Here is a 12,010-nt window from a genome sequence, read left to right on the forward strand (position 1 = left end):
ACATCTTGTAAAAGCCAAAGCCCTGCACCTTCCATACTTTCCTAAGCGGCGGTCTCTGGGAAAATGGCCGCCTGAGGTGGCGCATGCACAATGGAGATCTAGGGAGACCTCGAACACCTTCTACAAGCATGGGGTCCGCAGCCATCTTCAGACTCCTGCCTCTGCCGGACTGCAGAAGCGATCTCCCAGCAACAGCAAAATCCCAACTCCTGCCTCCAAACAACCGGTCACCTGGGACCCTGACTCCACCAACGTCTCGGCCCCAGATGGTAAGCCGATTATAAACATGCACCGGTTTATTAAAAAAAATATAATATTTTTTTCCTATTCTCCTAACCAAATTTGGGGTGCATCTTATAATCTGCAATATACGGTATATTTTTTTTTTTTTTTTAAAAACCACTAAAATTGAAAAAAAGTGTACATGTTTGGTATCGCCGTAATTGTACTGATGAGCAAAGTCCCATTGCGTGGTAATTTTTACCACAAAATGTACACCGTAAAAACAAATTCCCAAAAAACAATTGTCAGATTTGCCTTTTCTTTTTTTCACAATTTCTCCCCATTTGGAATTTTTTTCCCCGTTTTCCAGTACATTATGTGGTAAATGGAATGGTGTCATTCAAGTCCAACTCTTCACGCAAAAAAATAAACCCTCATGTCTAGACCACACGTGTCAAACTCCTGCCCGTGGGCCAAATCTGGCCAGAAGGGTGACTAAATTTGGCCCACGACACCAGAACCATCACCCCTATGTGAGGCCCATTATTCTGTATGGAGGACTATGTGAGGCCCATTATTCTGTATGGAGGACTATGTGTGGCCCATTATTCTGTATGGAGGACTATGTGTGGCTCATTATTCTGTATGGAGGACTATGTGGGGCCCATTATTCTGTATGGAGGACTATGTGTGGCCCATTATTCTGTATGGAGGACTATGTGTGGCCCATTAGTCTGTATGGAGGACTATGTGTGGCCCATTATTCTGTATGGAGGACTATGTGTGGCCCATTATTCTGTATGGAGGACTATGTGTGGCCCATTATTCTGTATGGAGGAGTATGTGGGGCCCATTATTCTGTATATTGGTTTACCCGTGACTTTGTCCAAGTTTTTCATTTTGGCCCTCTGTATGTTTGAGTTTGACATCCCGGGTCTAGACAGAGAAATAAAGTTATGGCTCTGAATAGAAGGGGAGGAAAAAAAAGGATCTACAAAAAATGGAAACTGCTAGTGTTGTGAAAGGGTTAAGATGTAAATTAAAAAAAAAAGTGTTAGAGTTCCAGTCTAGAATGAGAAGCAGTCAGAACTCATAGAAGTCAATGGTCGTCATTTTATGGATCTATGGCAAACAGATACTTAACTTAGCCGTGTGAGATTCAGTTATGGGAGCTCATATGATCGTCTACACCAATTAGCTTCCAGAATGCAGAGGACAGCATTACATTATGTACTTGTTAGAGCCTTCGATGACAAAAACCCTAATGAATGTCCAGAAGAAGCCATTTTCATTAACGGATGAAATTACAGAAGTTTAGAAAAAGGAGGCCAATGTGAACTGAGCCTTAAACGTGCGTGTTGGAATGAAAGACATTTTCTCACAAAATCAATAAATAGTGTTTTATTTACTTTTACATCATACAAAAAGAGGAAGAAAAAAAAAAAAAACAACTTTAGGGATTCTAGAAAAATTCATATTGCGGTAAAACAGATAAAATTAGTTAGGAAATACATCCTTGGCAGTTTTTATCTCAGAGCAAGGTAACTGGCCATGCAATAGGCCTTCCAACACATGGAGAGAACAAGGGCGCCCTTCATAGGCGAATTCCAGCAGTACAAAGAGGCGGCTGAGATGGGGTAATACTACTCTGTGACCGGGAGGAAAGTGGAGAAACTATCTACAAGTACCAGCTCTGATGGCAACATACAAAGTATGGATTTATCCAGCACATGGCAGACCGCTAGTAATACGTAGGAAGCCACTGCTAGCTCAGATGGGAAGGGATGTGCAAGCAGCAGGATGAGAGTATAAAAACTTCCTATGAAGGACCACTTCATGCAATCAGGGATCTCCAGGAATAATGGGAGTAAAGTGCTAAAAGATAAAAGAAACAGGATATATCACATAGGTTATAGGTGATCTGAACTTTACCTAGGGAAAAAGTTAATAATGCTATCTAAGGCTATGTTCACACGTTGCATTTTTGCTGCTTTTTTTAAATACAAATTTTAAGCTGCGTTTTATAGTACCAACAAAAGATGTGATTTCAGAAATCTCATGCACACATTGTTTTTTTCCCTGACAGATTTGGAAAACTGCTGCATTTTTGCAAACTGCAGGTCACTTTCAGTGTTTTTTTCACCCATAGAAAGCAATGGGTAAGTGCACAAACGCAGCAAAAAAAAAAAAAAAGCAGGTTTTGTTGCGTTCTTTGTGCCAAAATCTTAAGGAAGTTTCATCATCTTTTTTTGGAGGGGCACTAAATTTTATCAGCATGCACAAGAGGAAATAAAAACGCAGCAAAACCTGCTTTTTTGAAGTGGCTTCTTTACTGCAAAGAGAGCAGGTTTTGCCTGTGGAAAGAAAGCCACAAAAACGCAACGTGTAAACATAGCCTTAGTCCACGTTCACTACTTTATATCAGTATTTGGGTACGCACACACTAGCGTATAAAAAAAATAAATAAAAAAATACCGTCCCATTCTCATCCAGAAGTGGTGACGTGTTTCTATTATACTTTTCCTCTAATTGTAAGCCGAAACCAGGAAAGGAACAGATACTGATGTAAAATACTGACCAAATACTGAACGCGTGAATGTGGCCTTAGAGCGGATCAGTCAATTCTCAATACACATTGGTAAACCAGACAAGACTAATTGTATTTACTATGATAAATACATAAAAGCCGGCTGTATAGTAATGATATTACGATAAGCATTTATGAGCCAAGCTATAGTATGAAGTCTCTGCCCACCCAACCTGACTGACAGCTGCAGGTTGTCCTGAGCAGTGCGAGATCTCAGCACAGATCCATTCAATGTTTACATCCTGCGGGAGTTAATTGGTGGGGGGTGGCAGGTGTTGGATCCCCACCATTCTAAGGATATGTAATCAATATCATGTGACTGGCCAAACTATTTACATTTCAAAGGATTATACAGCCATTCTGAAATGGATTTTCCCAGAGGAGCATTGCATGGGGTATAAGTTTCTATATGCTGGCTTCGCACTCTCCGCAAGGAGGAATTTTACCCCCTTAGACTCCCTGCCAGACATCTCTCATCCAGTCAAATAAGTTCTACTGCTTTGCACTGAGGAGGGGTAAAACATGTGTCTGTAAATTAAATTTTTGGCTTGACTTCTAAGTCATGTGGCAAGGCTCTTTACAGGGTCAATACTGATTTTTTAGGATGGCGTCTTCCAATAGGTGGCACTACAGTTCCTGCGGTCTTCCTGTCTGAAAAGGCAATTTGCAAAGTAAATACAGCATCCCTATCTGGTCCAAGATCTAGTTAATAACATATGTAGTTTGTCAGTGAGATGTTAAAGCGGTTCTGTCACCAAATTTCACACTCTTCTGTCCTTCTTTAAAGAGCCACAACTTTTGTTTTCCTGAGGAGTCTTGTGCGGACATTTTTTTTTGGGGGGGGGGGGGGCGGAGTCAATTTTAAATTGCACTATTTAAAGGAGTTGTCAATGACCTGAACAATACCCTTTTTGAAATTAAGTAGTCCTCCTTGTAAAATAAAATAACAAAACAAACAAAACACTCTCTCCTCCAGCAGTGTCAGCGCCAAGTGTCCCAGGGCTCACGTGACATTGTTATGCCATGTAAGCTCTGCAGCCAACGTCTCCCAATTGCCCAGGGAGACCCGGCACCAACACTGCTGACACTGTCGGTACGCATCATATTTTACAACGGGGGACTACTTTATGTCAAGGGACCCCAAGTTGGTGAACGTCTTATATTTTACAAGAGGGACTATTTTATGTCACGCGAGCCCTGGAAGACTTGGCACTGGTACAGGAGGAGTTATGAGAGTCCTGAGAGCAAATGATTGTCCCAGAAATCCAGTATCTGTTATTTTTAATTTTTCAAGGCTGGGAACTTAATTTAAAAAAAAAAAAAAAAAAAAGGGGGGGGGTTGTCCAGGTAAGTGGGCAACCCCTTTGATGCACAAAATCCCTTTCTCTTCGATTACATTGATGGACACAGGACCATAGGTATATGCGCTGCTGGTAAGAGACAACACAAGGTATTACAAAAAAGTAAGTGTTGGCTCCACTGGTGTCGAGCCTCCTAGAGGCATGGCGTTTACCCACAGAGGTTTCCCCCAATGCCATTATAATGAGAAACAGAAATTCTATGATTGTTTCTTTTATTTAGTTTAGTGAGCAGTAAAAAAAAAAAAAAAAAAAAATTCATGTTTTAGCACAAAAAAGGGAACCTGTCATGTCCCGTGTACTATGTAAACTGCCCCCATTGCGTCGTTAGTGATGCAATGTGCATCACTAACGCTTTTTTCATAAAGGTAATCTGTCACCCTTTTGGAGTTATCAGACCTCTAATATGGGCATACAGGTTATAGAAAAGTAAATCTATACTTACCTGTATGGCCCATAGTAGAGGTCTGATTGCAGAGAAATGTCTTTTTATAAAAACCTATTTTATATGCTTCACACCCAGGGGACGCCAAGAAATCCCCCGCCTATGTGACTAATTTCCATATTCTTCCCCTCCCCATCACAGGGCCCTGTGACGTGCACTCTTAGTTAGTGTATACATACATAGTATGGTTCCTATCAGGATGCCGAGAGGAAGTGGAAATCAAACCTTGTTGCGCACGTCTGAGGTCACTGGAGTGGAAGTCACAGTGACTCCATTATAGAGCACTGCAGGGTAAATGGAGTCAGAAGCAAAAAAAACGCTCCTAATGTTAGCAGTGCTTTGCGCATGCGCGGGATGTGAAGAAGAAAAGTGCATGTCACAGGGCCCTGTGACGTGCAGGGGAGGGGAGGAATATGGAAATTAGGCACATAGGCAGGGATTTCTTGGCACACCCAGGGCGCGAAGCATATGAAAAAGGATTTTATAAAACTACATTTCTCTGCCATGCTAATATGGGCCATACAGGTATGTATAGGTTTACATTTCTATAACCTGTATACCCATATTAGAGGTCTGATAACTCCCAGGAGGTGACAGATTCCCTTTAAAATTGGCGCTAATATCATAAGTATATAGCAGTTTATATATTTATATCCTACCAGCTCGCTTAGTCATAAGGGTGTGATTCCTCGCATTCAGTCAGGGCTGGCGGCGCCCACGCATTTGAAATCTGCTCCCGGCTCACGCTGAATTAAGTATGGGGCGCGTGCGCAGTATGCCATGGCCACCAGCAAAGCTTGCAGTGCTAGGAGCCGTGCATGCGCTGTGACAAGCAGCTCCCAGCGCAATGAGGCTGTGTAGTCCCCAAGCGGGGAGCCGCTTGTCACAGGACATGACAGGTTCCCTTTAAGCATCTTTGTACCCCTTTATTTTTAGAACAATGACAATTACTGTCAGTAGTCTCGAGGGAGGGCTTTTTTTTCCAGTGAAGGGAGTTGTAGTTTTTTTTTTTAATGCATGATTAAAAATGTTATTAGGAGCCAGGTACACCTATTGCAGTATAAGGGTAAATCCCCTTGATTGGTAAACAGCATCTCCGAAGGTAACTGGTTAAATTTATAGGTAACCTAAGGGCATAACGTTAGTGGTTGCAGAGGAAGAGATTGCGACAGGCCCATGGAGTCTTAGAGCTTGCCGATGCCAGAGCAGTTTTTAGGTGTATGTGCAGCACGTGACATCACTGCGGAGGCAGGGACAGGCAAGTAGAATTTTTTATTTTTACATATATGTGGCAGAAGAGCGCTAAGACAGGAGCCACTATTACAGAATAGGTGCCAGTATGAGGGCCAGAAGACAAAAGGACATTTTTAAAACAAGTGGGCCAAGATGGAAGACATTATTACGGATTGGGGGCCAGCATAGCAGAGATCATTACAGGAATAGGCCAGGATGAATGACGTTATTATAGGGGCCCATACTTCTGAACAATATGCTGATGGGAGCCCAGGACCAAATTTTGCTCAGGAGCCCATATGACTCTAGTTATGCTGTTGTGTTTACCTGGTGTTCTAATGGTAATCTGCAGGTAAATAGCATTTAAATCATGCCTGGCTGGTTTACTGGGGCAGAGGATACAGGGAGAAAAAGATATATTTTCCATGCATCTGTTCATTTCCAGTCAGACACGCAAGGAGCTGCTACAATCACCACTCATACATTGTGCGTACCGTAATCACTCCCCAGAAGTGTACAGAGCAGCCTGGCAATCAATGTGCTTTGGGAGGGATTACAGCTGCCTTCACAGTGGCATGAGTGGTGACTAACAGCTTCCTCCACTGCCCTGATAAAGTGAGCGGCCACAGGGAGAATATAACTTCATCTTCTCTCTGTAGCTGCTGCACTGGTAAGGAAGCCAGGCAAGAAATAAATGCCATTTACCTGCAGATGTGGACATGTTCCTTTTAAAACTTTATTTTTGTTGTTGGAGACTATTACAACGCTACTTGTAGTTTTTAGAATGTGTTTAGAAAAATCCTGCATAAATAAGGGAAGTCACAAGTAAGATTTAGCTATACATTTAATGTATTACACTTACCAGGTCGTCCTGCTTCTCCAGGAAACTGGATACAGGATCAATGCAGTTTCTAAAAGCACTGGCAGCCCCTCGAGATGTATAAAAAGCACATTCTTCATCAAGACAGGTCTCCCAAAACCTTTGTTTTGCTGACACAGCAGCTTGTATTCTTAATCGTGCAATATCCGGCAAGGAGTAAGAACCTATTGAAGACAAGAACATTAATTCATAGTAAAACAGTCTAAAGGGGTAAAGTTTATTCTTGTTAGGGCGCCAATTTGGAGTAGGGAGACTCCAAGGCCATGTAATTCTCCCTTTGGAAATTATCAAATAGCATCTTCATAAAGGATGAGCGCAGTCTCTAATGCCACCTATTGGCTTCTAAAACTGCTACTGCCAATAATGACCCTTTAAAAGGGAATCTGCCAATAGCATCAAGCGTCCCAAGCTGTCTATAAGGACATGTAGGTCTGATGTCTTATTCCAAAGAAATCCACTTTTCTTCAGTAATATGTAAATGAGATGTTAAGATCTATGGGCCAGACACAGATCTCCCTGAGATTCTGCCTCCAGAGTTGGTTTTATATGAAAAGAGGTGTTACCAGTGTGAGATATGTAGATCAGGAAAGCAGCAGGGTTGATCCTGCTGACAGATTCCCTTTAAATGTACTTCTAATAATTATGTGGCATCTCAGCTTCAACATATCTGGGGACCCTGGGGGAGGAGCTCAGTGTATGTTGCTACAGCATTACTTCCAATCAGATAAGCTCTATGAGGTATTGGAGGCAAAATACCGACTATGCTGTTATGTCCCAAATTTTGGGGGACGGTGAACAAATTACAAGGTATAGAAGGAGTTTCACAATTTACTTAATTATGGAACACTCCATGGCTTCCAAATCTATACCAACGGGTGGGATTTGGCTCTTGGAGCGCCAAGGGTTTGAAAAGACTTAATCAAGTGCTGATAGGTGATGTGATTAAGGAATTCTCACAGCTGCAAAATGAATATGCGTTACCTCACTCTGAATTTTATAAATATTTACAATTTAGGCATGCATATCGGGTGGAAGGCATTGTTCTGGAAGGAGGGGTACCCCGAAACTCAACAATACAGAGAATAGCTGATCTACACAGTTCTCGTGGACTGATCTCATTGCTTTATAACATTCTCTTAGACATTATATTGACAAACCAGCCGATGCAACCAAAAGAGAAATGGGAGTGTAATGGGACCCATAGGGGAAAAATCACTGGCCAGATATACTGGAAAGAGTTCCATAATTTTTATTATAGTGATACACCAGGTATACAGGACACCTCAATTCTTATTTAACATAGGATTTCGTTCAAGTCCCCACTGTCCTAGATGCAAAACTAACAGCAGATATGAAGCATATGATGTGGAACTGTCCTAACTTGGTGTCCTTTTGGAAGAGTGTTGTAGCAATGATTAACAGGGTTTATTTAATTGATGTAGAGCTTTCACCATTAATATGTATACTGGGATATGTTGAAGATCTGACAATTGATGACTACGGCAAAATTGCGGTGGCACGTATATTATATATGGCAAGAAAATGGATAGCCCAAAAATGGATAGCAGATCAGGAGCCTATGATTTCAGAATTTATTGATAAAGTTAACTGGCTAGTAAATTTGGAAAAAGGCATACCTAAAAAGAGATGCCATCTCTAAATTTGACAATATATGGGGTCTATGGAGATTTCGCCTCGGCTTGCTTTGAGTTACGTTTATATGCCTCAAATTAAACTTCTTTGAAAATTAATAAAAATGTTAATACTTCCAAAAGTTATATGCAATTGGATTGACTATTGTTACTATGTTCAAATATTTGTTCACCTAATTATGCTGGTTTTGCAGAGCCAAGATGTATAAATAACTCATGTTTAATGCTTCTTAAGGTTGGGGGTGGGGGGGGTGGAGAACTGAGTTTTCCCAATGTTTGTCTGGTTGTGTTTTTTTTTTGTTTTTTTAAATCAAAAGTACTTATAATACGTGGCACCTACAACACTGCTTTCCTTCTCTGTGAAAGTGTTCCTTGCACAGCATAAGATACTAAAGTCTGCAAAGAGATATGATCTCACAACAGGCAATTTCCAAACATCAGCACAGGTGATATTACTTGAAGGATTCCCCCTCCCCCATATACTAAGAATGTGGGACCGTTTTCATGATGCAGAGGACAGTGTAAACCTACAAACACATGCAGGATTAGACATTTTGGATAGTGCATAGGTATACCCTGCACTTTTTTGTTTTTCTTTTCCCTTTTTTGGATTTTCCATATGTTGCGTAGTAACTAATTGTGCAAAAGGCAACCCTGGGCATTCTGCCAGCCCCTTCATGTACCTGAACGTGTCCAGGGCAATGCTGGGCAGATTTAAGAGGAATCACTTATTAAAAGGGGCTGCCTAATCGCCACAAGGGTTATAGCAATTAAGTATGCATTTTTTTTTATTAGGTTTTCAACTTACAGTAACTTCATTTCTTTTTTTAAATGTTAGACAACCCGCTATTAGTCACACCAGAAACATACAATAATTCTATTGTTGGGACTTCGCCTAATGTCCATAATCATGGACATATAACAAAGATGGAACTTTATAGAGAAATTCACTCAAAAGAGGCCCCAAATATTCTGTTGTATATCCTGTAAGAACAAAGCAATGTGAACCAAGATACTACGCTACGTACCTTATATCAGTAATCGCTTGCATTACAAGCGATGCTGGAAGTGATCTGTTTTCTACCAGATGCATTTCAACGCACCTCTTCATATTCCTGAATGTATCTACAAGGATATCAGGGGGAACAGCAGCAATTTTTCCTTCAAATCTTCCACAGTGCAAGTCTAATTCTGATAGATCATTTTTTTTTTTAAATTAGCCTGTTCCCAAAATAACAGACTTAATTTCTGCCATGCTCCTTGCAGATACGCGCCACGCTGCTGCATCTTGTTGGAAGTAACGTTCTGGTGACTCATAATCCAGTTGACGAACTGTTCAAAAACGTCCAGGTACACATCGGTGTTCACGGCGGTGTCAAAGAAAATAAGACTTATGATGTGAAATTGAGACATCGCAAACCATAAGCCGACTTTTTTTTTGTGAGTGGCAAAGTGATTTTCAGCGACCCATATACAGATGTTTTGAGAATTAACATTACCCCACAAATGGAACTATGCCTCCAACGAAAGCCATGTGATGTCCAATATTCCTTCCTTATCCTCCTTAAACGACTGGAAGCAGTGACAAGATCTGTGTCTTTTCTACATATCACATATTCCCTGCCTGACAGTGACACGATACACATGCAACATTGCTCTTTGTTTGCAGCTCTTTGATATGTTGAATAAGATCTTCCGGTGTCCTGTGCTAGAAAGGTTTCATAGGCAACTGCTCCAGATGAGGTTGCACGTCATCCCTTGGGTCCTTAAGACATGTTCTGGCATCCTCCATCAGGAGAAGGCATCAATGACCCAGTCATCTGCAGTTTCCATTATTAACACTCTTTGAAGGTACGTCTTAAACACCATATTTCTTCCCAAATTCACTATTACATCACATAAATAAATTTGTGACACAATAGCTTTGCATCATGAAGATATGCTTTTCAATACTGTACACCATCATCCTGATGAGAAGTTGAGTGACTGAGTGAAGGGGTACAGGGGTAAGTACCCGGAAGGTACAAAAGGAGGTTAAACATCACAACGGCTGTTCAACGCCTACCTCATCGCTTCTGGCTTGTTTGAAGCTCCATATACTGAGGATGACATTGCACGTTGTTTCGGTCACATTACTCTGTCCGAGCGAGAGTTCTTACAGAATAAGTGGCCTTTTGAGTGAATCTCTGTAGTACCATACATGAATGAAGATTTATTGATCATTCCAAAAATAGCGGTCTTTGAAGCACAAAAGGGTACAAATCTCCGCTTTTAAACAAGAGACACTCATTGGGTTATTCCCAACATAAAACACGCTATCACCTCTTCATGGGATAGTTGATAACTTGCTAATAAGTAAGGGTCTGACCAAAAGACCACCCTCCGATCCAGAGAACAGGCTTCTGAAAATGTCTGATCAGAAAGGGGATGTGGTCATGAACGTGTCTATGGGACTACCAGAAAAAGTTGGATACGGGATAACTTGAAATGTTGAGAATAACCATTTGAAAAGTAATCTAATCCCAATAAACAGTATTCTACTGAGAGCATAATAAATTTATAAGTGTACATGGTGTTTGACATCTTTGAATGTCTTCAGACATGGGAGGAGAGGTCCATTATCTGCACTCTATAAACACATCTTACCCAAAGTGTTCGATTGCAGCGCTTGTACAACTGGATGTGAGAGAAAAGATAGCGGTAGAGAGGTCTTCATACACGACACTATACTGGGATACTGCACAGGAGGGTTGGCAGTATTCACGAGTGATAAAGGGGCATGTGGGTGCATGTTTGCATGTACTGTCAAGTCCCGAGCAGCTACATCAGCGCCATCCCTGTTCTCAGGCAGTGTCGCCTCCTTTCTCTTTTGTGCACTGACAGGCAGGCGTTCAGACCCTTTCAAGCGATCAGATTCTTCAGCCGATTCCTGCTCAGAAAGAAATGTATTTACTTATGCAATATTATTTTAACCCATTACACACAGCGCCATGTTCAAACTTTGTGTACGTTCATCAACATGACCTTATTCCATATTTTTATTATGACATTAAAGGGAGTGTCAGAACGACAGTCTCACCGTTTTCTTGTCAGATTCTCCTGGACATTCACCATCTAAGAACAGTCGCACGGCAACTTGATCCTATAGCAAAAGGAAATTAAGTGAGATTTAAAGGATCACTGCCGCCATTTTGTCTCTATAGCAATGGCTGGGCATATATTTTGTAGTCTGGGGGACATTACAACATACTCCTCTTGTTTTAAAAGTCTGGCAATAAGAACCACCATAGCCCTCAACACAAAATAGCCCAAATCGTTGTACAAATGTGCTCCATAGTGGCTGGTTTTTCTCGAGCGCTGACATGCTTTAGTACAGTGTATGTAGTCTACTCTTCTCTGTGCTTACCAGACCACCCGCCTGTGATCTCTAACAAGCAAGATTTTCATTCAGAAAATATGCCATAAAAGGTGACATAAAAGACTTATTATGGAAATTCAAGTATCAATACACTGAGAATTAGTAATTCTGCAATGCCCAACAAAAGAAATTCTTGTAACTGGATTTATTTGCTTTTCTCCAAAATTCAGGGAGGTGGGAGTGGGGCAAGTTAAATCTTGACTAATTCACTTACT

At 41.1% G+C, this 12,010-nt stretch overlaps 1 protein-coding gene across 1 annotated transcript in view; it reads right to left on the reverse strand.

The window, feature by feature from the left end:
• Positions 1 to 1,607: 1,607 nt before the first annotated feature.
• Positions 1,608 to 12,010, reverse strand: part of TROAP (trophinin associated protein) — a 36,341-nt gene continuing 25,938 nt past the window's right edge. The window contains exons 8-12 of the mRNA XM_073669058.1: position 12,010; positions 11,457 to 11,519; positions 11,024 to 11,306; positions 6,708 to 6,889; positions 1,608 to 2,097 (exon numbers count right to left, since the gene is read on the reverse strand). The exon at position 12,010 is cut by the window's right edge and continues 112 nt beyond it. Of these exons, the coding sequence (XP_073525159.1) occupies positions 2,065 to 2,097; positions 6,708 to 6,889; positions 11,024 to 11,306; positions 11,457 to 11,519; position 12,010 (562 nt within the window). The 3' untranslated portion in view covers positions 1,608 to 2,064. The remainder of the gene's footprint in view (positions 2,098 to 6,707; positions 6,890 to 11,023; positions 11,307 to 11,456; positions 11,520 to 12,009) is intronic.

Source organism: Phyllobates terribilis, unplaced genomic scaffold (assembly GCF_046119375.1).
Source record: "Phyllobates terribilis strain yellow unplaced genomic scaffold, ASM4611937v1 Scaffold_2__4_contigs__length_985480577, whole genome shotgun sequence".
Classification (NCBI taxonomy): domain Eukaryota; kingdom Metazoa; phylum Chordata; class Amphibia; order Anura; family Dendrobatidae; genus Phyllobates; species Phyllobates terribilis.